This window comes from Doryrhamphus excisus, linkage group LG9, assembly GCF_037039965.1.
Source record: "Doryrhamphus excisus strain RoL-2023G ecotype Guam linkage group LG9, RoL_Dexc_Guam_v1.1, whole genome shotgun sequence".
NCBI classification, from domain to species: Eukaryota; Metazoa; Chordata; class Actinopteri; order Syngnathiformes; family Syngnathidae; genus Doryrhamphus; species Doryrhamphus excisus.
Genome location: NC_136365.1, coordinates 12,946,248 through 12,967,847, shown reverse-complemented (window position 1 = coordinate 12,967,847; position 21,600 = coordinate 12,946,248). Strand labels below are relative to the sequence as shown.

At 42.8% G+C, this 21,600-nt stretch overlaps 2 protein-coding genes across 2 annotated transcripts; both read right to left on the bottom strand.

Moving 5' to 3' along the window:
- Positions 1 to 513: 513 nt before the first annotated feature.
- On the bottom strand, positions 514 to 12,464 carry LOC131128698 (ethanolamine-phosphate cytidylyltransferase). Its single transcript, XM_058071797.2, has 12 exons — positions 12,182 to 12,464; positions 10,307 to 10,395; positions 9,440 to 9,601; positions 9,200 to 9,351; positions 8,738 to 8,779; positions 8,532 to 8,670; positions 7,954 to 8,036; positions 7,804 to 7,881; positions 7,602 to 7,667; positions 7,422 to 7,487; positions 1,648 to 1,736; positions 514 to 1,581 (listed from the first exon to the last, which is right to left on the bottom strand). Exons 1-12 carry the CDS (start codon positions 12,310 to 12,312, stop codon positions 1,482 to 1,484), a joined length of 1,197 nt encoding a protein of 398 aa, XP_057927780.2. The 5' UTR covers positions 12,313 to 12,464; the 3' UTR covers positions 514 to 1,481.
- Positions 12,465 to 12,994: 530 nt separating this feature from the next.
- Positions 12,995 to 20,552, bottom strand: sirt7 (sirtuin 7). The gene is made up of 10 exons (XM_058091211.2): positions 20,335 to 20,552; positions 20,111 to 20,248; positions 19,435 to 19,539; positions 19,304 to 19,374; positions 19,165 to 19,237; positions 18,986 to 19,084; positions 18,675 to 18,911; positions 16,197 to 16,277; positions 16,017 to 16,123; positions 12,995 to 15,925 (listed from the first exon to the last, which is right to left on the bottom strand). The coding sequence occupies exons 1-10, from the start codon at positions 20,437 to 20,439 to the stop codon at positions 15,736 to 15,738; spliced, it is 1,206 nt and encodes a 401-aa protein (XP_057947194.1). The 5' UTR covers positions 20,440 to 20,552; the 3' UTR covers positions 12,995 to 15,735.
- Positions 20,553 to 21,600: the final 1,048 nt, after the last annotated feature.

Sequence of the window (21,600 nt, the reverse complement as noted above, 5' to 3'; positions counted from 1 at the left end):
GCCACACTGCACTACACTACACTACACTTACACAGGTGTGCTACACTACACTACACTACACTAACATAGGTATGCCACACTGCACTACACTACACTACATCACAACCTAGGGTAGTCATCACAAGAGTACCAAACTTTCAACATGACTGCAAACAAAAAAATAATTAGTAGAAGCTGAGAATTTTTTTATACAGCTTAAAAGAATGCGGAGAATGTTTTTATGTGTGCATTTAAAGTTTAAAAGTGCAGGACACTGAAACGTTGGGATAATTTTTTTAAAAAAAGTTTAAAAGAATGCGGAGAATGTTTTTATGTGTGCATTTAAAGTTTAAAAGTGCAGGACACTGAAACGTTGGCTATCTGGCAAAGTGCTAATGTGCTAAAAATGGACCGCAGCACATTTCACAGAGCCAGCGAGCCACGAAGATCTGATCCTACAAACATCTCATCAGGCTGCACATTCAACTGTAATGCACTCAAGTTGAAGAAAAAAAGACAAGACTCTTTGCCACGAAGCAACTTTGTTTATTCCATGTGATTTTTCAATTATTATTATTATTATTATTAAAGCTTCTCACCTCTCTGTCACGTGTTTACATTGTCCTGTACATTCATATTATCCATTTAGTCACAGGAACATGCACAAACTTGCAAAGAAATTATTTACAACAAAAGCAGGGTGTCCAAAATGTTGCCCCAGGGCCTTTTTTAAAGCATATTTTATAATGAAATAAATTTATTATGAATTAAATTGATTAGCTATTAGGCTAATTTGCTTTGTTTTGTCGGCTATCACATAAAGCTAATATGATAGCTTATTGTATTATTGGCATCCAGTGGCTTGCTCTTAGCATCTTTAATGTACAAAATGCAGCAAAGTGGTTCATTTTTATGTATGTGATCTCACTGGGAAAGGTTTGGACACCCCCACTTTAAGTTGTTAGTCTCCAACATGAAGAAAATAATTTTTTTAGAATAAAAGTCAAACATCATCAACACATTAATATGAGCTTGCATTTGTTCTCGCTTGAGGAATGAGGCTTATGGTCTTTTAGACAAAACCTCCAGTAGATTACATACACAAGCATGTGCACACACACACACACACTCACACACCTGTCAGGTATTTGAAATCCAGTTAAAAATAGAAGATTTAAAATATTTTTAATATAGAAATCCTGCCCTCTTAAGATGAATGTGTAAAATACTTGTAAGAAAATGTAAGAATCAAAGAGCTGTAAGCGGTGACGTTATTTGGTAAGATAGAAGATACTCTACTAGGACGTGCTGTGGGATTTTCAAGAAGAAAATCAATCTTTGTTATGTAGCTCTTGGATCTGGCCGAATCCCGTCAGGAGCAAAGAGAGAAGCCACCCGGTAGCAGGGACGACGTCAAGCGGTCAAAAGAATGCGTCTTCACCTTGGAGCCGCTCACCTTAAAATGAACAAGAAAGAGAGAAGCAGGAAAAGTCTTGGTGTCTTTAGTCAGCGCCTTCGCTCGCTTCCTCTCGCTTCTTCATAGCCTCGAACACAGCCATCTCCTTGGCCTCCTTCTTCTGGTTCCTGGCTTCAAACTGCAGCCTGAGGAGCGGAAAGGTGACGTTAGGAAGCACGTGATGGTGAAGAGTGGGTAAAGGGTGGGATGACCTGTTAGCGATGATCCTCTGCACGATGTCGTCTGTGGTGAGGTTGTTTCCGCTATCGATGCTCCTGAAGATGCCTCTCTTCTTGGGCTCCTGGACACACACACATACACGGTGATACTGGAACTCCTACGATTTAGCAGCAACAGAAGGGGGCTATTTGCGACACCTTTTTCTTTTTATATATTATAGAAATACAGTAAAGTCTCGTTATATCAATATCAGTTAAAACGAATTACTACTTATTACGATACTATTTTCATTTCTAATTTCTAGTCTTTTATGATATACAGTGAAGAAAATAAGTATTTGAACACCCTGCTATTTTGCTATTTCTCCCACTTAGAAATCATGGAGGGGTCTGAAATTTTCATCGTAGGTGCATGTCCACTGTGAGAGAGATAAACTAAAAAGAAAAATCCAGAAATCACAATGCATGATTTTTTAACAATTTATTTGTGTGATACAGCTGCAAATAAGTATTTGAACACCTGTGTATCAGCTAGAATTCTGACCCTGAAAGACCTGTTAGTCTGCCCATTAGAAGTCCACCTGCACTCCATGTATCATCCTGAATCAGATGCACCTGTTTGAGGTCGTTAGCTGCATAAAGACACCTGTCCACCCCATACAATCAGTAAGACTTTAACTTGTAACATGGCGAAGACCAAAGAGCTGTCCAAAGACACCAGAGACAAAATTGTACACCTCCACAAGGCTGGAAAGGGCTACGGAGCAATTACCAAGCAGCTTGGTGAAAAAAGGTCCACTGTTGGAGCTATCATTAGAAAATGGAAGAAGCTAAACATGACGGTCAATCTCAATCGGAGTGGAGCCCCATGCAAGATATCACCTCGTGGGGTCTCAATGATTCTAAGAAAGGTGAGGAATCAGCCCAGAACTACACGACAGGACTTGGTCAATGACCTGAAAAGAGCTGGGACCACCGTTTCCAAGGTTACTGTAGGTAATACACTAAGACGTCATGATGTGAAATCATGCATGGCACGAAAGGTTCCCCTGCTTAAACCAGCACATGTCAAGGCCCGTCTTAAGTTTGCATATGACCATTTGGATGATACAGAGGAGTCATGGGAGAAAGTTTTATGGTCAGATGAGACCAAAATAGAACTTTTTGGTCATAATTCCAATAAGCGTGTTTGGAGGAAGAAGAATGAAGAGTACAATCCGAAGAACACCATCCCTACTGTGAAGCATGGGGGTGGTAGCATCATGCTTTGGGGGTGTTTTTCTGCACATGGGACAGGACGAGTGCACTGCATTAAAGAGAGGATGACTGGGGCCGTGTATTGTGAGATTTTGGGGAACAACCTCCTTCCCTCTGTCAGAGCATTGAAGTTGGGTCGTGGCTGGGTCTTCCAACACGACAACGACCCGAAGCACACAGCCAGGAAAACCAAGGAGTGGCTCCGTAAGAAGCATATCAAGGTTCTAGCATGGCCCAGCCAGTCTCCAGACCTGAACCCAATCGAAAATCTTTGGAGGGAGCTCAAACTCCGTGTTTCTCAGCGACAGCCCAGAAACCTGACTGATCTAGAGAAGATCTGTGTGGAGGAGTGGGCCAAGATCCCTCCTGCAGTGTGTGCAAACCTGGTGAAAAACTACAGGAAACGTTTGACCTCTGTAATAGCAAACAAAGGCTACTGTACCAAATATTAACATTCATTTTCTCAGGTGTTCAAATACTTATTGGCAGCTGTATCACACAAATAAATTGTTAAAAAATCATGCATTGTGATTTCTGGATTTTTCTTTTTAGTTTATCTCTCTCACAGTGGACATGCACCTACGATGAAAATTTCAGACCCCTCCATGATTTCTAAGTGGGAGAAATAGCAAAATAGCAGGGTGTTCAAATACTTATTTTCTTCACTGTAATTAGCTCCGTTAGTACGATACACGGTTATTATGATAATCCGGTTACTAGGATGCCCTTTTCATCTCCCACCAGCCAATTTGGTCTGCTTATATCGATACAAAAGCAGCTTAAATCAATCTTTGCTTAAGGATTTCAATACCAAAAAAGAACACGGCGAACGGCTGCTTCCAGTCAACTTTATTTTTCACATTTCCACCACCAGAGTGCAGCACACATACAGGGTGGCACGGAACCGGGGAAGTTTAACACAACCAAAATTGTAGGGACTCCCACAAGACAACAACAAGTCGATAGCTATCACAGAAAACATGAGCAGTGAGTAAAGTTGGGTTTAAATGCTTCATGGAGCAGCTCCAAGCTCACAAGATCCTCCAACCCAGCTGCCACCACATCGTGGATAAAACTATATGCCAGATACATTCTCCGAGTAGATTCATGGCTGCACTGCTTCCAGTAGGCTATTTCGCTTCTACTTCTGTATAAGTGACGAGAATAAAGGCTCCTTCATTTTGATGTTTGTCCAATCACGTGTCAGCTTCTACAGTGCATCCGGAAAGTATTCACAGCGCTTCACTTTTTCTACATTTTGTCATGTTACAGCCTCATTCCAAACTGTATTAAATTCATCTCTTACCTCAAAATTCTACACAAAATACTCCATTATGACAATGTGAAAAAAGGTTTTTTTGACATGTTTTGAATTTATTAAAAATAGAAAACAAAAAAATCACATTTACATAAGTATTCACAGTCTTTGCTTAATACTTTGTTGATCCACCTTTGGCAGCAATTACAGCCTCAAGTCTTTTTGAATATGATCCCACAAGTTTAGCACACCTATCTTTAGGCAGTTTTGCCCATTTGCCCATGCGCTCTGGGGCAGGTTTTCATCCAGGATATCTCTATATTTTGCTGCATTCATTTTCCTTCTATCCTGACTAGTCTGCCAGTTCCTGCTGCTGAAAAACATCCCCACAGCATGATGCTGCCACCACCATGCTTCACTGTAGGGATGGTATTGGCCTGGTGATGAGCAGTGCCTGGTTTCCTCCAAACATGGCGCCTGGCATTCACACCAAAGAGTTCAATCTTTGTCTCATCAGACCAGAGAATTTTGTTTCTCATGGTCTGAGAGTCATTCAGGTGCTTTTTGGCAAATTCCAGACGGGCTGCCATGTTCCTTTTACTAAGGAGTGGCTTTCGTCTGGCCACTCTACCATACAGGCCTGATTGGTGGATTGCTGCAGATATGGTTGTCCTTCTGGAAGGCTCTCCTCTCTCCACAGAGGAATGCTGGAGCTCTGACAGAGTGACCATCGGAGCCTTGGTCACCTCCCTGACTAAGGCCCGTCTTCCCCGATCGCTCAGTTTAGAAGGCCGGCCAGCTCTAGGAAGAGTCCTGGTGGTTCCAAACGTCTTCCATTTACGAATAATGGAGGCCACTGTGCTCATTGGGACCTTCAAAGCAGCAGAAATTTTTCTGTATCCTTCCCTAGATTTGTGCCTCAAGACAATCCTGTCTCGCAGGTCTACAGACAGTTCTTTTGACTTCATGCTTGGTGTTTGTGCTCTGACATGCACAGTCAACTGTGGGACCTTATATAGACAGGTGTGTGCCTTTCCAAATCATGTCCAATCAACTGAATTTACTGCACGTGGACTCCAATTAAGCTGTAGAAAGATCTCAAGGATGATCAGTGGAAAAAAGATGCACCTGAGCTCAATTTTGAGCTTCATGACAAAGGCTGTGAATACTTATGTAAATTTGATTTCTTAGTTTTCTATTTTTAATAAATTCAAAAAAAGTAAAAGAAAACACAAAAACGTTTTCACATTGTCATAATGAAGTATTTTGTGTAGAATTTTGAGGTAAGAGATTAAATTAATACAATTTGGAATGAGGCTGTAACATGACAAAATGTGGAAAAAGTGAAGCGCTGTGAATACTTTCCCGATGCACTGTATGTGTTGCCATGTTCATCTAATCTGCCCAGGGCCTTCAGAATGAGGAGTGCTGGCCCGTGAGACATACAGTGCATCCGGAAAGTATTCACAGCGCTTCACTTTTTCTACATATTGTCATGTTACAGCCTCATTCCAAATTGTATTAAATTAATCTCTGACCTCAAAATTCTACACGAAATACTCCATTATGACAATGTGAAAATTTTTTTTTTTTACTTTTTTTGAATTTATTAAAAATAAAAAACAAAAAAATCACATTTACATAAGTATTCACAGCCTTTGCCATGAAGCTCAAAATTGAGCTCAGGTGCATCTTTTTTCCACTGATCATCCTTGAGATCTTTCTACAGCTTAATTGGAGTCCACCTGCAGTAAATTCAGTTGATTGGACATGATTTGGAAATATAATAACTGTCTATATAAGGTCCCACAGTTGACTGTGCATGTCAGAGCACAAACACCAAGCATGAAGTCAAAAGTCAACTGTCTGTAGACCTGCGAGACAGGATTGTCTTGAGGCACAAATCTGGGGAAGGATACAGAAAAATTTCTGCTGCTTTGAAGGTCCCAATGAGCACAGTGGCCTCCATTATTCGTAAATGGAAGACGTTTGGAACCACCAGGACTCTTCCTAGAGCTGGCCGGCCTTCTAAACTGAGCGATCGGGGAAGAAGGGCCTTAGTCAGGGAGGTGACCAAGGCCCCGATGGTCACTCTGTCAGAGCTCCAGCGTTCCTCTGTGGAGAGAGGAGAGCCTTCCAGAAGGACAACCATCTCTGCAGCAATCCACCAATCAGGCCTGTATGGTAGAGTGGCCAGACGAAAGCCACTCCTTAGTAAAAGGAACATGGCAGCCCGTCTGGAATTTGCCAAAAAGCACCTGAATGACTCTCAGACCATGAGAAACAAAATTCTCTGGTCTGATGGCTTTCGTCTGGCCACTCTACCATACAGGCCTGATTGGTGGATTGCTGCAGAGATGGTTGTCCTTCTGGAAGGCTCTCCTCTCTCCACAGAGGAACGCTGGAGCTCTGACAGAGTGACCATCGGGGCCTTGGTCACCTCCCTGACTAAGGCCCTTCTTCCCCGATCGCTCAGTTTAGAAGGCCGGCCAGCTCTAGGAAGAGTCCTGGTGGTTCCAAACGTCTTCCATTTACGAATAATGGAGGCCACTGTGCTCATTGGGACCTTCAAAGCAGCAGAAATTTTTCTGTATCCTTCCCCAGATTTGTGCCTCAAGACAATCCTGTCTCGCAGGTCTACAGACAGTTCTTTTGACTTCATGCTTGGTGTTTGTGCTCTGACATGCACAGTCAACTGTGGGACCTTATATAGACAGTTATTATATTTCCAAATCATGTCCAATCAACTGAATTTACTGCAGGTGGACTCCAATTAAGCTGTAGAAAGATCTCAAGGATGATCAGTGGAAAAAAGATGCACCTGAGCTCAATTTTGAGCTTCATGGCAAAGGCTGTGAATACTTATGTAAATGTGATTTTTTTGTTTTCTATTTTTAATAAATTCAAAAAAAGTAAAAAAAAAAACTTTTTCACATTGTCATAATGGAGTATTTTGTGTAAAATTTTGAGGTAAGAGATTAATTTAATACAATTTGGAATGAGGCTGTAACATGACAAAATGTAGAAAAAGTGAAGCGCTGTGAATACTTTCCGGATGCACTGTATACGCTTGGCAGACATCGATTGTGTTGGAGTTGGTGCAGCGGTAATGTTGCCGTTGCTAAACACGGGCACCCTGACACTTTTCTAATATTACACTTGGCAGGAGTTTGGTGTACAAAACAGTAGGATTTTTACCTTGATATAGTTATAGATATAGATATCTAGATATAGATATAGATGATTCCATGAACAAGAATGTCAAAGCAGTCCAAGGGTTTTTAATACTCACGGCGTAAGGGTCGGAGCCATCTTTGTCAGGAAAGACTTTGGTCATGCCGTGACAAACCACGTCCACCTGCAGATTGATGGAAGCATGGAAGCTTTTATTATGGATTCCTGGGATATCAGTTCAATAAATACGCTTCTAATGAATATGTGATAATGAATGTTTGGCAGTAAAGCGACCCACCTTAAAATGATCCAGCAGGTCTTTGGTGACAGCATAGGGCGCCCCTATCACCACTTCGGACACGTACTGTACACAGGAAGAAGACGCATGCCATCAGCATGGCTTAGCTTTCACCACACAGCCTCTTTGTTAGAAAGCAACACAGAGACGTGTTGGGAGACGAGGGACTGTCCCAAACACTTGGCAGTGTGCATGCATTTACCCGACAGGCCAGGACGCTCAAGGTCCTCTCATGGACGTTCATGATGGGGTAGTTCTTCCCCTTGTATCGGTTGACTTCCTGCGGAGAATGACAATGATCCCAAACATAAAAGGTTTCAACTGATGGAGAAGGTGATGCATTTGTGGATACCTGGTCAAAGTGCAGACCCACAATGACGTAGGGCCTCTCTGCCAACTTGTAGACCATGGCTAGGAAGTCGACATGGCCGATGTCTACCAGCAGTCACCAGTCAAGGCAATCATATCGCAAGACTGATAAGACGCTTGTTACTTATCTTTCTTTCACTCTTTGGTTATTATTACCATTTCGTGTTCTCATTTGACTCTTTCATTATTTTTGGCTTTATTCTGATCATTTTTGCTGTTTAACACGTGAGATCTTAGTTTTGCTGGAACTTTTCTTCTCCCATTTGTTTTATGTATTATTGTGTTTCATTCTTTTAAATTGTCATTCATATTTCATATTGTCATTTTTTTTGTACTATAACAAACAGATCATTATTAATGTTGTTTTATTCTGATTATTATTACTGTTTCAACACATCAGCCCCACATTTTTTTTTCCTTATTAGAATTTTATTAGTAGCAAGTTAGTATTCGTCATATGACTGGATTGATTATTAATATTGTTTTGCATGTGTTATTTTATGACTATTGTTGCCGTGTAAGGTGCCAGATCTTGGTTTTGTGCTGCTGTGTTGAGGATACGGAAGAGGTCAAAAGCCCCAGCGACGTAGATGATGGTGTCCCCAGGCTGAGGCTCTTTTCCTGAGGCAAACTGGATGATCTTCTGGGATGTCTGCAAGAACTGAGACACTCCGGTCCACGGACTGTGGCCTTTAGGGCCCTTCAAGACCAGGACCGTCAGCGTCATATCTTACAGTGAGTGTAGGTTGGAGTTAGGCGACACTCACCTTGCCAAAATTGTCGGTATGTTGCTGGTAAGCCGGATTATCCTGCAGAAATACAAGATATTGTGTACTTCTTCAAAAGTACTTGAGCTGAAGGCTTGGGTCTCAGTAAAGTCATGCATGAAAATGAAATGTCACTCCTGGTTCCAAAAAACAAGACAGTGGCAAAGTCACATGGCCAAACATAAAATCCATGGGTAAGAAACAGCAATAAAATATCAAAAGACTTTCCCACACAACTTTGAGGTCGAAAGTTTGCTTCTCTGACCCTCCCCGTCTTACGGGCTCCTGCTGCTCTGCACACAACACCCCCATGAGGCTTCCTGGCTAATACGTATATCACTAGAAAGTAGTCTCCTCCCCTCATAAACCACTGAGGTTATTTAGCATGTTTCCCCAAACCTGTCGAGAATATCGGGAATGTCAGGAAGTGGGGTAAAGCAGTACTTCTAGGCAGCATCTCACCATGTTGCTGTGATGTGACTTGGTCATGAGCAGCATACGTCCCACCAGGTCTGTCGTGGACACTCCCTGAGTGCGTTTACATTCCCGATAGCGTCCCGCTCGCTTCACCTCCTCGTACGTGTCCTTGCCATCCACAGTCAGCGTGATGTCGTCTGTTTCAAAAAACAAACACAATTCCAGTGTGCACTGCACGGCGGAGGATTGTGGGAGTGACTTAGGGTTAGGGGTCTCGGTACGTACCTCCATGCACGCAGAAGTCACAGTTGAACTTGTTGAGGGTCTCCAGTGTGGTGACGTAGGGCGCTCCTTCCACGATCTCATCCACCCACTTGATGGCCCGTACCATCTTATAGCGCTCTTCCTGGGTGAAGACCGGAGGGCCTTTGTGCTTGGAAATTTCCACTATTGATGAGACGACGGAAGCACGTTATTCAAACTATACCACAAGGACACCATATTCTTTTTGAAGAATTTAACAGATGCTCACAATTCATCAGCTTTGCTTATTGTTTGGAGTTACGTTTAATTTTTCAAAGCCAACGCTATATCCACAAAACATTACATTTATAGTTCACGGCGCCAGGCCTGACAAGCTAGATCTGATCTTGCTGTTCAGTCTCATATCTGGAAGTGACGCCATGGGAGGACTGTCATCCAGGTAAACAAACACCATGGTGTATGATTATAGTCAAGATTTGAGCCATGTGTCGTTAGTTTTGGAGGAGGAGGAACATTTGGAGATGAAATAGATAACTTGCAGAACATGGAGACATAGAGATGAAGATCGGTCACCTTCACATCTTAGAATGGCAAGTGGAAATGACTCTGAAGCTCTGAGGCCTGCAGGCAAACCACTCAGTCTCCGTGCAGCGGCACGACTATTATTTTGATGAAAAATATACTGAGCCAAGTCGACAAAATTTGATGAATCATGTCCAGTCCTATCTACAGTATATACTTGAGGTTGAATGTAGCCGTGTTCTGTTTTACCATTGTTCATGTGCATTTGGGGCCCTTCAGGACTTTTCAAATTCTAACATTGATATGTATCTTGCAAATGACGTCTAAGTAGCTTGTATTTGTGTTCAACAAAGAATGCCATCTTACCATCTGTATGTACTCCAACAATGAGGTAATCCCCCATGCCTTTTGCTTGCCGCAGCTGATTGGAGTGGCCGTAGTGTACCATGTCGTAGCTACAAAAAGAGTAACACACAATGTCATTATGGAAACATAATACATTCTGTCAGCAATATTTATCACTTGGGAATGAGACTGTAAATGTTGCTCATTCCGTCCCAACTACTTTGCAATTTTGAATAACTTTCTGTGCTGGGTTTTTATTTTTTTACATCGCAGGATTAGGATTGTTTTGTTTTGCATGATACTTTGCACAATATGCCCTAACACCGTCTCTATTTGCTTGGCTAAAATATGCCCATAATGCATGAGATAAACATCATATTATATTGCAGTGATATAACAAGTACGAGTGTCAAGGGTTAACGGGGAAAGGCCTCGTATACAGGTACGGCTTTGCTTTTAAATTAAAAATGTATGGTTAAAAGGTCTTCAATCATAACTTTTCATCTGTTCTTTCAAGCTCCTGGATAGATTGTGTACCAAATGAAGTGAACAGTGGTAACGCTTTAGAAGAACCACACAATACATTTTTAAGATACATTTCATACACACTGACAATTATTTAATATCGATATATTACATATGCATTACACACACTGACAGTTATCAGGCGCGTATAGCTCTCATCGACCTTGGTAATACACATAATGCTAATAATATAATAAATATCAGCATTAATGTGAAAATATACCACTCTCTACAAGCCAGGTTTGATTTACAAGTTTTGAGTAAAAAGGTAGTTGGAAAACGGGGTAACCCGAGTAGTTTAATGATGTAGACCAGGGGTCGGGAACCTTTTTGGCAAAGAGAGCCATGAAGGCCAGATATTTTAAAATGTGTATCTGTGAGAGCCATGTACATTTTTTTAAAACATTGAATGCAATAAAGTGTGTGCATTTTTATGTAAGACCAACAGTTTTAGATAATGGGCTCTAATTACGTAGACCAGGCACACTACCCCACGCCAATGGGGTGTGGCCAGCACACTTTCGTGAGCAGCACAGTGTCTAATAATAAATCAAATACTTGTTGCCATTAATGCAACTTCTGCTGCTGCATAGTTTTGCACCGTACTCCGTAGACGTATTTCATTCTTTTGGCCATCTTCATCAGAAGGCTTGGTTCTGCAGCTTTAGCTATTTGACTAAAGGAGGAAAGTTTAAATTTACATGTTTTTTTGACATCTCAATGACCGAGGTAGACTACAGCATTACCCAGTAATAATCAAGTTTTGGTGTTTGACCTGGAAATATCATATAATATCATAATATCATAATATCATCAGGAAAGATAGATATGGTTGGCCGTATTGCGGCAGAATATAGATGGACGAATTAAAATGCATAAGAAAGTTGTTGATTTTGAATACTATTTTTAACAGTCATTTCTGTGATGGTTTACTTTAAAATGTTAGCAAAAATACATTTTTATTGTGGTAAGAAATGCTTGAGAGCCAGATACAGTCATCAAAATAGCCCTACCTGGCTCCCGAGCCATAGGTTCCCTACCTCTGATGTAGACACTGTGTTGCACTTTACCGAAAATACCGGTGTTGCGCAATACGACACAATCTAATCGAAACACGTTTAGATTGCACAACACTAGTGAATGTTGTCATGATTACGTGATATTTTTACGTGATTGCATTATGTTTACTACTACTACTACTACTATTAACAGTAGTAATTGCTAACTTAGCAAATCAGTTAGCATTAGCTTGTTAGCCAAACATGAGTTGCTGGTGTATGCATTTAATAGCCCCATGTGCCCTAACAACCCGGCAATGCGAGTTTCATTATCAATATCAATGAAAACAGTCAACATGCGAAGTGTACTTGCCAGCCGTCACACCACAACCTAACAACGCGCTTCCTTTTCTCCGGGCTGCACTGGGAACTCGCCGGCTTCATCTTTCGGTCACCTCCGGCCAGCTGCTGCTCATCCGCGTCGTGGTGGCCATTTTTCATCATGGTTACCGTGTTTTCACAAACACAAATGACTTGTACTACACGTTAAAGGGTACTTAATCCGGTTTGGACGGTGATTATTCAAACTACGTCCTCTGCACCGTCGCACTAGGACAAGGACGTCACTCCACCACCCACCGCCTCCAACTACGCCTGATCTATCACGTGATCAAAGCAGCCAATAGGAGTGCAGCACAAGTCTGCTCTGAAACATTAGATCGTCACATCAAGACAGTTGTTTTTTGTTTTCTTACACAGCCTCCTGAAACCTGGAAAAATCACTTTTTTGCCTTGTTGCCTTGGCTGTAAACAATGATAATCATTTTTGTTGTTGGAAAATATCTTCTGTTAAACTGTTTCCTGCAAATTTCCCACATTCCCAACAAAAGGGGACGGCAGAAGGAAATTCCCTTACTTTTTTGGGGGGGGATCCTTTACTCTATAATTCATTATATATAATCAGTCACCATATTTTCTGGATTATTTGCAACCTTAAACATGAAATAGTAGGAGAAGTCATTGAAGAATGTGCTTTCAACATCTTAAAAATACTGTACTTATTTACTGTATTAGTTATGGTATGTTATTACTTATTGGTTGTCATGTCTATGTGGCTGCATACTGACATTTCTGGAGGTAGATAATGTATCTAAAGTACATGAGGTGTTCACGATTGACTCCACAAACAGCACTTTCTATTCTCTTTATTGCTTAATACACCATTTTAGCAAAAGGTTCTCCAATAATAGCTCCATATGGTTAGTTTGGCCCCTTGTAACAATGTTGTCACCTTCCTGAGACAAAAAGCTTGAACAAATGCAAATTCAAACTGCAATAAAACTTCACTCCAAAATCCAAAGTTATCAGGTACAGTAGAAGTCCTTGTTGTGACAGCAGAGTGCCTGTATGAGAGCTGAGGAAATAAAGCAACTACAATTTCAATGAAATATACGACAAAGAACACAATGAGCGAGCTGGCAATGACAACATCATTTGCATAAAAAACAAAAAGGTCTATTGAAAATCCAGAGCCAGAAGAATATGAGCTGGCAATTCCAGTGGAACCCGTTTACATCAACACCCCTCAGACCGACTGAGTGGCGTCAGCATACGCTGTTAACCGTATAACCGACACTGGCCATTGCTGGCATGATTTTACTCCATTTGTTCATATTTTTAGACTCTTAGCCAACAGAGCTGCTGCGCTAATTTCCTTGTACAGCTTGACTACAATGACAATAATGTTTTTTGTGCATCTTTCTTACTTGGAGTAAGTGATGTGTAACTGTACGATGAAGTTAAAATAAGTTTACATCTATTGTGTACTTAAACAATAAGCTGACATAAACCGAACGTTTGGCGCTCACATTTTATGTCCACAACAGCAATCTACCGTTCACGTCGACCTAAGCGGGCAGTTTGTTGAAGAAGAACAGGGAGGACTAGGCCGTGATGGGTTGTTGACATATACGGCGTGTCAACATGAACAGGTCGTCGACGAAAACAAGTTTTCGAGGTAGACGGGTTGTCAACATAATGGGTTGTGTATGTAAATGGACGGGAGAGGTAGATGGGTTACCAACATAAACTGGTTGGCCGCGTAAACGGGTTGTCAAAATAGACAGGTTGTAGACATAAACATGTCGTTGTGACTGGCAGTCAACATAAACACGTTTTCAATGGAATGGGTTGTGGACGAAGATGGGTTGTCAACATATACGTGTTGTGGACAAAAACAAGTTGGACACGTAAACAGGTTGTCAACATGAACAAGTTTTCAATGTCATGGGTTGTCAACATCACCGGGTTGACATAAACTTGTTGTCGTACATGCGTCGTCAACATAGGTGTTGTTGTAGATGCTTGTCAACATACAACAAGCTTTAAATGTAGTGGGTCGTCGAGACGTTGATGGGTTGTCAACACAAACAGGTTGGACACATAAAACAAGTTGCCGTGATTGGGCTGTCAGCATAAGCAGTTTTTGTCATGTCATGGGCTGTCGATATTACCGGGTGGTCAACAAACAGGTTTTCAATGTGGACGGGCTGTTGATGTAGACGGATCGTGGACGTAAACAGGTGGTCGAGGTAGACGGGTCGTCAACATAAACGGGTTAGCCACGCAAACGGGTTGTCGTAAATTATTTGTTGACATTAACAGGCTTTTAATGTAGATGGGTTGTGGACATAAATGGGTTGTTGACTGGACACGTTGTCAACATAAACAGGTTGTTTATGTAGTCAGGTCGTGGACGTAAACAGGTGGTCGAGGTAGACGGGTTGTCAACATACACGGGTTAGCCACGCAAACGGGTTGTTATAAATTAGTTGTTGACATTAACAGGCTTTTAATGGAGATGTGTTGTGGACATAAATGGGTTGTTGACTGGACGCTTTGTCAACATCAGCTGGTTGTTGATGTAGGCGGGGCGTGGACGTAAGCGGGTGCTCAAGGTAGACCACCAACACAAATGAAGACGAGTAGTCAACATAAACAAGTTTTCAATGGAGATGGATTGTTGACGTAGATGGGTTGTCAACATAAACAGGTTTTCATTGTTGACATTGACAGGTTGTCAACAAAGATGGGATATCAACATAAACAGGTTGTTGTTTTCATGTGGATGGTTTGTCAACATCAACAGGTTTTCAATGTATGTGGCGTGTGGACATAAACAGGTGGTCGAGATAGAAGGGTTGTCAATGAAGACTGTTGTACACAGGTGGCTGACAGACGCATTGTCAACATAAACGGGTTGTTGACATTAACAGGCTTTCAATGTTAATGTTAGGGTTGTGGAGTAGACGTGTTGTCAACATAAGCGGGTTGTCAACATACACAGGTGGTCGCCATGAAAGGGTTTTCCATGTCAGTTGTGGGCTTAAAAGGGTGGTCGAGGTAGACGGGTTGTCAACAAAAGCGGGTTGTGGTAAATGGACTGTCAGCATAAACGGAGCGTCATAGATGTGCTGTCAACAAACGGGTTGTCATTGATATGTTGTCAACATAAATGTGCCCATGTAGACGGCTTGCCAACATAAACAGGCTGGACATAAGCGGGTTCCAGTGCAGTCTGTTGCTGTTATTTTCCATGTGCACACAGCAGGTGTCCTAAGAAGAAGCAGTAGGGTGGAATGATACACAAGATAGGTCGAGGTGAAAGATGTAAGCTAATAGCGGGAGTGGTGCATTCTACACATGCTATTATTGCGCCTGCGATGGGCGTATGTAAACAAACCACCTGTGTGATGCCAATACTCCATGCTTTTTGCTCCATAAATAACTCATTGTGCTATATTACATCACATTCCCACAACATTCAGCTATTACATCCCTCCTGACAACAAAATATAAAAAATATCAGTGACGCAAAAAGACATTAGCACCTCATTTTGTCTGAGTCATCATCATAATGTCCTTAATTCACCTCGAGGCAGCTTTCTTCTTCTTCCTTCCTTTGCCATAGCCTCTTCCAAACCAGCCTCCCTGCACGTCTTGGCTTCCTGCCGGCTTGTCGGGATCACCTGCGTGGGCTGCAATGAGTGCACGGGTGTGGCTGTGCTCATCCTCAGGCGTGAGAGGAGTGGCAAGGCTGAAGATAGGGTCCTCCGTCCTGAAGAGACGACATATGTCACGTCATGGCATCCAGGACCAAGTATCTCCAACGTGAGAGCTGACACTCGGCCTGTTTTCTACAGCTGTACCTGTCGTAAACGGGAACCTGAAGATGAAGCTCTTTCATGAGGAGACGCATGACATCGTCGCACTTTGCGTTGATTTTCAGCACAGCCAGGTCGTCTTTTGGCGTCCACTAAGAGAGACAGATTCACTTCAAGACCAATCGTACTAAAATGTCACACAACAAATGCTAAAAATTAAAGGACCTGGAGGTTAATGATGTACAGTTGGGGTCTTTTCTTTGCTGGTCTGTTCATGCACCAAAGACAGGCGTATTTTTTCAGCACCTGTAGAGATAACAGTATCGGTATAGGATTACGATACCAGCGAAATTCATATACTGGAACGTGCAGTCGCCACCTGTGGAGATTGCCGATCCACGTCTGTGCTTTAACGTCGTCACCAAATACAGCGAGAAGAATATCAGCAAACATAGGCAAAAGAGTATCCACAAACATAGCTACAAGAATATTGTCAAACATAGCTACAAGCATCAGCGAACCTCAATAGCCGAAAATCGTTATACAGAGACAAAAGCCCCACCAATGTAAAGCTTTTCAGAGCACCACCCCCCGGTGAGACATTTTTTGAGGTACGTTTTGCAGGGTGCAGAACTTCTGTCACTCTCACAAAGACAGGAAGTCCCACACACGGCAGACATGCTTGTTCTGGATGCTGCAGCGGGAGTGGTGCTGATGGGCGGCGGGGATCCCCTTTTCAAAAGCAAGCATCGGCTGAGATCGATACCGTGCTTTTCCACTGATGTCGGCTGATACCAATCAATCGGAGCATTATTTAACACTACACAAAACTTCTGAGTGGCTACAAAAACAACAACACCACATACTTGCCTGTGGAAATGAGTTCATTACCACTTGATCTCAAATCAATAATGATGATAATGCAACGACCTGATATGTGTAATATTAAAGAGTTCTATGCGGATAGCTATATTTGCTGATATTTTTTCCTTTTTTATCCAATTCGGTTGATCTGGACCAACACTGGAAGTGAAGTCATGCTAATCGGTGCATCCCTGATTCCTACATTACAGTTGTTGACGTGACCTACATACAGTGCATCCGGAAAGTATTCACAGCGCTTCACTTTTTCTACATTTTGTCATGTTACAGCCTCATTCCAAATTGTATTAAATTAATCTCTTACCTCAAAATTCTACACAAAATACTCCATTATGACAATGTGAAAAAGTTTTTTTTTACTTTTTTTTAATTTATTAAAAACAGAAAACAAAAAAATCACATTTACATAAGTATTCACAGCCTTTGCCATGAAGCTCAAAATTGACCTCAGGTGCATCTTTTTTCCGCTGATCATCCTTGAGATCTTTCTACAGCTTAATTGGAGTCCACCTGCAGTAAATTCAGTTGATTGGACACGATTTGGAAATATAATAACTGTCTATATAAGGTCCCACAGTTGACTGTGCATGTCAGAGCACAAACACCAAGCATGAAGTCAAAAGAACTGTCTGTACACCTGCGAGACAGGATTGTCTTGAGGCACAAATCTGGGGAAGGATACAGAAAATTTTCTGCTGCTTTGAAGGTCCCAATGAGCACAGTGGCCTCCATTATTCGTAAATGGAAGACGTTTGGAACCACCAGGACTCTTCCTAGAGCTGGCCGGCCTTCTAAACTGAGCGATCGGGGAAGAAGGGCCTTAGTCAGGGAGGTGACCAAGGCTCCGATGGTCACTCTGTCAGAGCTCCAGCATTCCTCTGTGGAGAGAGGAGAGCCTTCCAGAAGGACAACCATCTCTGCAGCAATCCACCAATCAGGCCTGTATGGTAGAGTGGCCAGACAAAAGCCATCAGACCAGAGAATTTTGTTTCTCATGGTCTGAGAGTCATTCAGGTGCTTTTTGGCAAATTCCAGACGGGCTGCCATGTTCCTTTTACTAAGGAGTGGCTTTCGTCTGGCCACTCTACCATACAGGCCTGATTGGTGGATTGCTGCAGAGATGGTTGTCCTTCTGGAAGGCTCTCGTCTCCCCACAGAGGAACGCTGAAGCTCTGACAGAGTGACCATCGGGGCCTTGGTCACCTCCCTGACTAAGGCCCTTCTTCCCCGATCGCTCAGTTTAGAAGGCCGGCCAGCTCTAGGAAGAGTCCTGGTGGTTCCAAACGTCTTCCATTTACGAATAATGGAGGCCACTGTGCTCATTGGGACCTTCAAAGCAGCAGAAATTTTTCTGTATCCTTCCCCAGATTTGTGCCTCAAGACAATCCTGTCTTGCAGGTCTACAGACAGTTCTTTTGACTTCATGCTTGGTGTTTGTGCTCTGACATGCACAGTCAACTGTGGGACCTTATATAGACAGTTATTATATTTCCAAATCATGTCCAATCAACTGAATTTACTGCAGGCGGACTCCAATTAAGCTGCAGAAAGATCTCAAGGATGATCAGTGGAAAAAAGATGCACCTGAGCTCAATTTTGAGCTTCATGGCAAAGGCTGTGAATACTTATGTAAATGTGATTTTTTTGTTTTCTATTTTTAATAAATTCAAAAAAAGTCAAAAAAAAACTTTTTCACATTGTCATAATGGAGTATTTTGTGTAGAATTTTGAGGTAAGAGATTAATTTAATACAATGAGGCTGTAACATGACAAAATGTAGAAAAAGTGAAGCGCTGTGAATACTTTCCGGATGCACTGTACCTTCAAACTCGAACCCAAGCAAAGGATGACATCGGCCATCTTGGCCGCCTCTGCAGCTCCCTTCCAGTTGAGAGGCTGCTCCAGAGTTCCTCGCTCCCCAAAGTGCACGATGGTGTCCCTGAGCTCGTTCCCGCAGTGCAAGCACCTGCGTCCCGTACCGTGGCGGTGCAGCGATGTCCGCTCTGTCACGTCAAACAAACGCACGTATTCCCTGACTGGAGAACAGGATGTACACACCTGAAGGACAGAGGCGTGTTGGTAGATTGAACATGAGTAATAAAATAACCTTTAGTAGTGTTTGTGTGCGTCACCTCAATGAACATGTTTCCATGAAGCTCAGACAGGGCATGTCTGGGAAGACCACTACGTAGATGGAGGCCATCACAGTTTTGAGACACAACATGCCTTACCTTTTTACAAACACACACAGAATATTACACGTGTACATGTGCAGTACTATATATGAATGTTACGTAGTGGTCGAACAAACCAGCATGTCCTTATAAAGCATCCTGATGCACATGTGTGTGAGTGTGGGCTCTGCTTTACTCAGGTCTGAAGAGCTGCATGCAAAGAACCACATGTCAAATGACGGGATGAAGCGTGAATGAGATGACATCTGACCTCACCTGATTGCACAGCCCTTCTGCAGCTGTGTCCAAACACCATTGGGACCTCGGTAGTCAGGGATGGAAGCGGCCTACAATCAAAAGACACCATCAGCTCGCTGAAAGGAAGCATCGGAGTGTGTTTAGCTCACCGTACTGATTCCAGCGCCCGTGTAAACCACCAAATGTTTGGCTTGTTGGACCGCAATCGCCAGCTGTCTCACCTTCGTCTTCAGCTCCTCTGCATCATCAAACACCTACAAGCACAAACAATTAGCAGGTAATTTTCATGAGAATATTACGTCTAGTCGACTGGGGGGCTGCCATCAGCTATCAACATTGCCATCAAGTGGCCATCTGCGACAAATATGTGGTATTCTGCATTCGTAAGGGACACATAATTTGTTGACATTAATCTTTAAGGTAACCTATTCTAATAATTACGTGTTGTGTTTATCATTTATATATAATGAATAATTGTATATTGCTATTATTCTCTTCATGCGAATTCAGCGCAAAAGTAGCTTAAAAAAAACCCTGGACTTCAAAGAGTAAAGAAGTCAACCATCGTCTCTAATCCTATTTATGCAAAAAAGAAAAGACGTATGTTTATATCACGCCACACCAACTTTATTTATAAAGCCTTTTAACCACAAGCCGAGTTGAATAGCAAGGGCTGTATAGTATATCAGAATAAGTCAAATGTAAGAAAAAGAACAAAAAGTTGTCAAACTTTAAAAGATTATATAAAATATAATAAAGCACTTCAGTGTTACAGCGGTGGAAAACGAGATCGTTCCTTGTGCTAATAGGTTAGCATTGACTGACCTCTTCCTGCTTCCTCTTCAGTTCATTTCTGCGTGTTTGCTTTTTCCAGAACTCGTCCACAGTGTCTCTGTGCAGAAGAAGCACCGAGGCTTCCTCCTCCGACCTGTCAGCTTCTGCTTTCTTCAGAATCCGTCCTACCTAAAAGTATACACGATGAACACCGTGGACAGTACAATTAGCTACACTTTTTCTTAGCCGCTAATGTTTTTTTTGTTTGAGCTTACCAGCCGAATGGCTTCCCTTTCACGTTCTCTTTGGAGTATCTTGGCTTTTTCTAAAGCTTTTCTCTCCGTCCTGGAAGACCCATCGAGGTTTGTCTGGTTAGCCATTCCGTGTTTAGCATTTGAGTAGCGGTTGTCGCCTTTTCAAAACAAAGCTCGTTATACCAACCGGATGTTGTCGTGAGGCGAAACGCAGTAGCGCCCCCTGTTGTTGGGAGGCCGCACACATCCAACGAGGGACTATTTTTTGTGTGAATTTATACTTTCTTGAGACAACAAATGTGTTTGTTATTTGCCATCATTGCCAACGCTTCAAATTGTTATTTTGCTCGATTTTTGTTAGTTTTGCTGTTTGTAGAAATAAAAAACAAAATAATTTGCAGCAACAACATCCAGCAGAGCCTTGAGGAATTCTGGGCGGAACCCGTCCGGAACTTTGCCACTGAGGAGCATTTTGACCACCCCAGATACCTCAGCTACAGTGATGGCTGTACGTATGTGTCCTCAGGCTCTGCTTCCTCTATCAGAGATATGTCAGTGGGATTGAGAAGGGCCTCAAAGTATTCCTTCCACCATCCGACTACATCCCCAGTCGAGGTCAGCAGGCCCCCGTCCCCACTGGCACCGGTCGGTTTGCCAGAACCTCTTTGAGGCCGACCGAAAGTCGAGCTCCATGGCCTCACGAAATTCCTCCCACAGAGTTTTTGCCTCGACAAACCGCTGTCAGCTGTTTCAGGAGCCACAAGCCACCCATGCTCAATAGGACTCCTTCTTCAACTTGACGGCGGCCCTGACCTCTGGTGTCCACCATCGGGTTCAGGGCCTGCCGCCACGACTGGCACCGACCACCTTACGGCTGCAGCTCTGATCAGCTCCCTGATCAGCAAAGGAGGCAAGGAATATGGCCCACTCAATAATGGCATCTCGTCTGGATGCCTCCCGGACGCCTCCCTGGTGAGGTGTTCCAGGCATGCCCAACCGGGAGAAGGCCCCGGGGCCAGGCCTTGGACACGCTGGAGGGATGTGTCTCACAGCTGGCCTGGGAACACCTTGGTGTCCTCCCAGTGGAGCTGGAGGAGGTGGCCAGGCACCGGGAAGTCTGGTCTTCCCCACTGAGACTGCTGCCCCCGTGACCCGGATAGGTGAAGGAAAATGGATGGATGGATAATTTGCAGCAGAAAAAAACCCCAAAACTGCTTGCCCCATGTGGCCACACTAGACATCCCTTCAGTGGTACATCCAAAAAAGAGCAATGTTCAAATTGTAAAA

What these genes read in the sequence shown, in the direction of transcription:
- LOC131128698 (XM_058071797.2), bottom strand. Translation starts at nt 12,312, where the DNA reads ATGATGAAAAATGGCCACCACGACGCGGATGAGCAGCAGCTGGCCGGA. An exon ending in TGACTTCTGCGTGCATGGAG is followed by an intron (nt 9,352 to 9,439) that starts GTACGTACCGAG and finishes TTTTTGAAACAG; the next exon opens with ACGACATCACGCTGACTGTG. An exon ending in TGGGTCTGCACTTTGACCAG is followed by an intron (nt 7,882 to 7,953) that starts GTATCCACAAAT and finishes CATTCTCCGCAG; the next exon opens with GAAGTCAACCGATACAAGGG.
- sirt7 (XM_058091211.2), bottom strand. Translation starts at nt 20,439, where the DNA reads ATGGCTAACCAGACAAACCTCGATGGGTCTTCCAGGACGGAGAGAAAA. An exon ending in TGAAGAGGAAGCAGGAAGAG is followed by an intron (nt 19,540 to 20,110) that starts GTCAGTCAATGC and finishes TTGTGCTTGTAG; the next exon opens with GTGTTTGATGATGCAGAGGA. An exon ending in CGGGCGCTGGAATCAGTACG is followed by an intron (nt 19,375 to 19,434) that starts GTGAGCTAAACA and finishes TTTTGATTGTAG; the next exon opens with GCCGCTTCCATCCCTGACTA.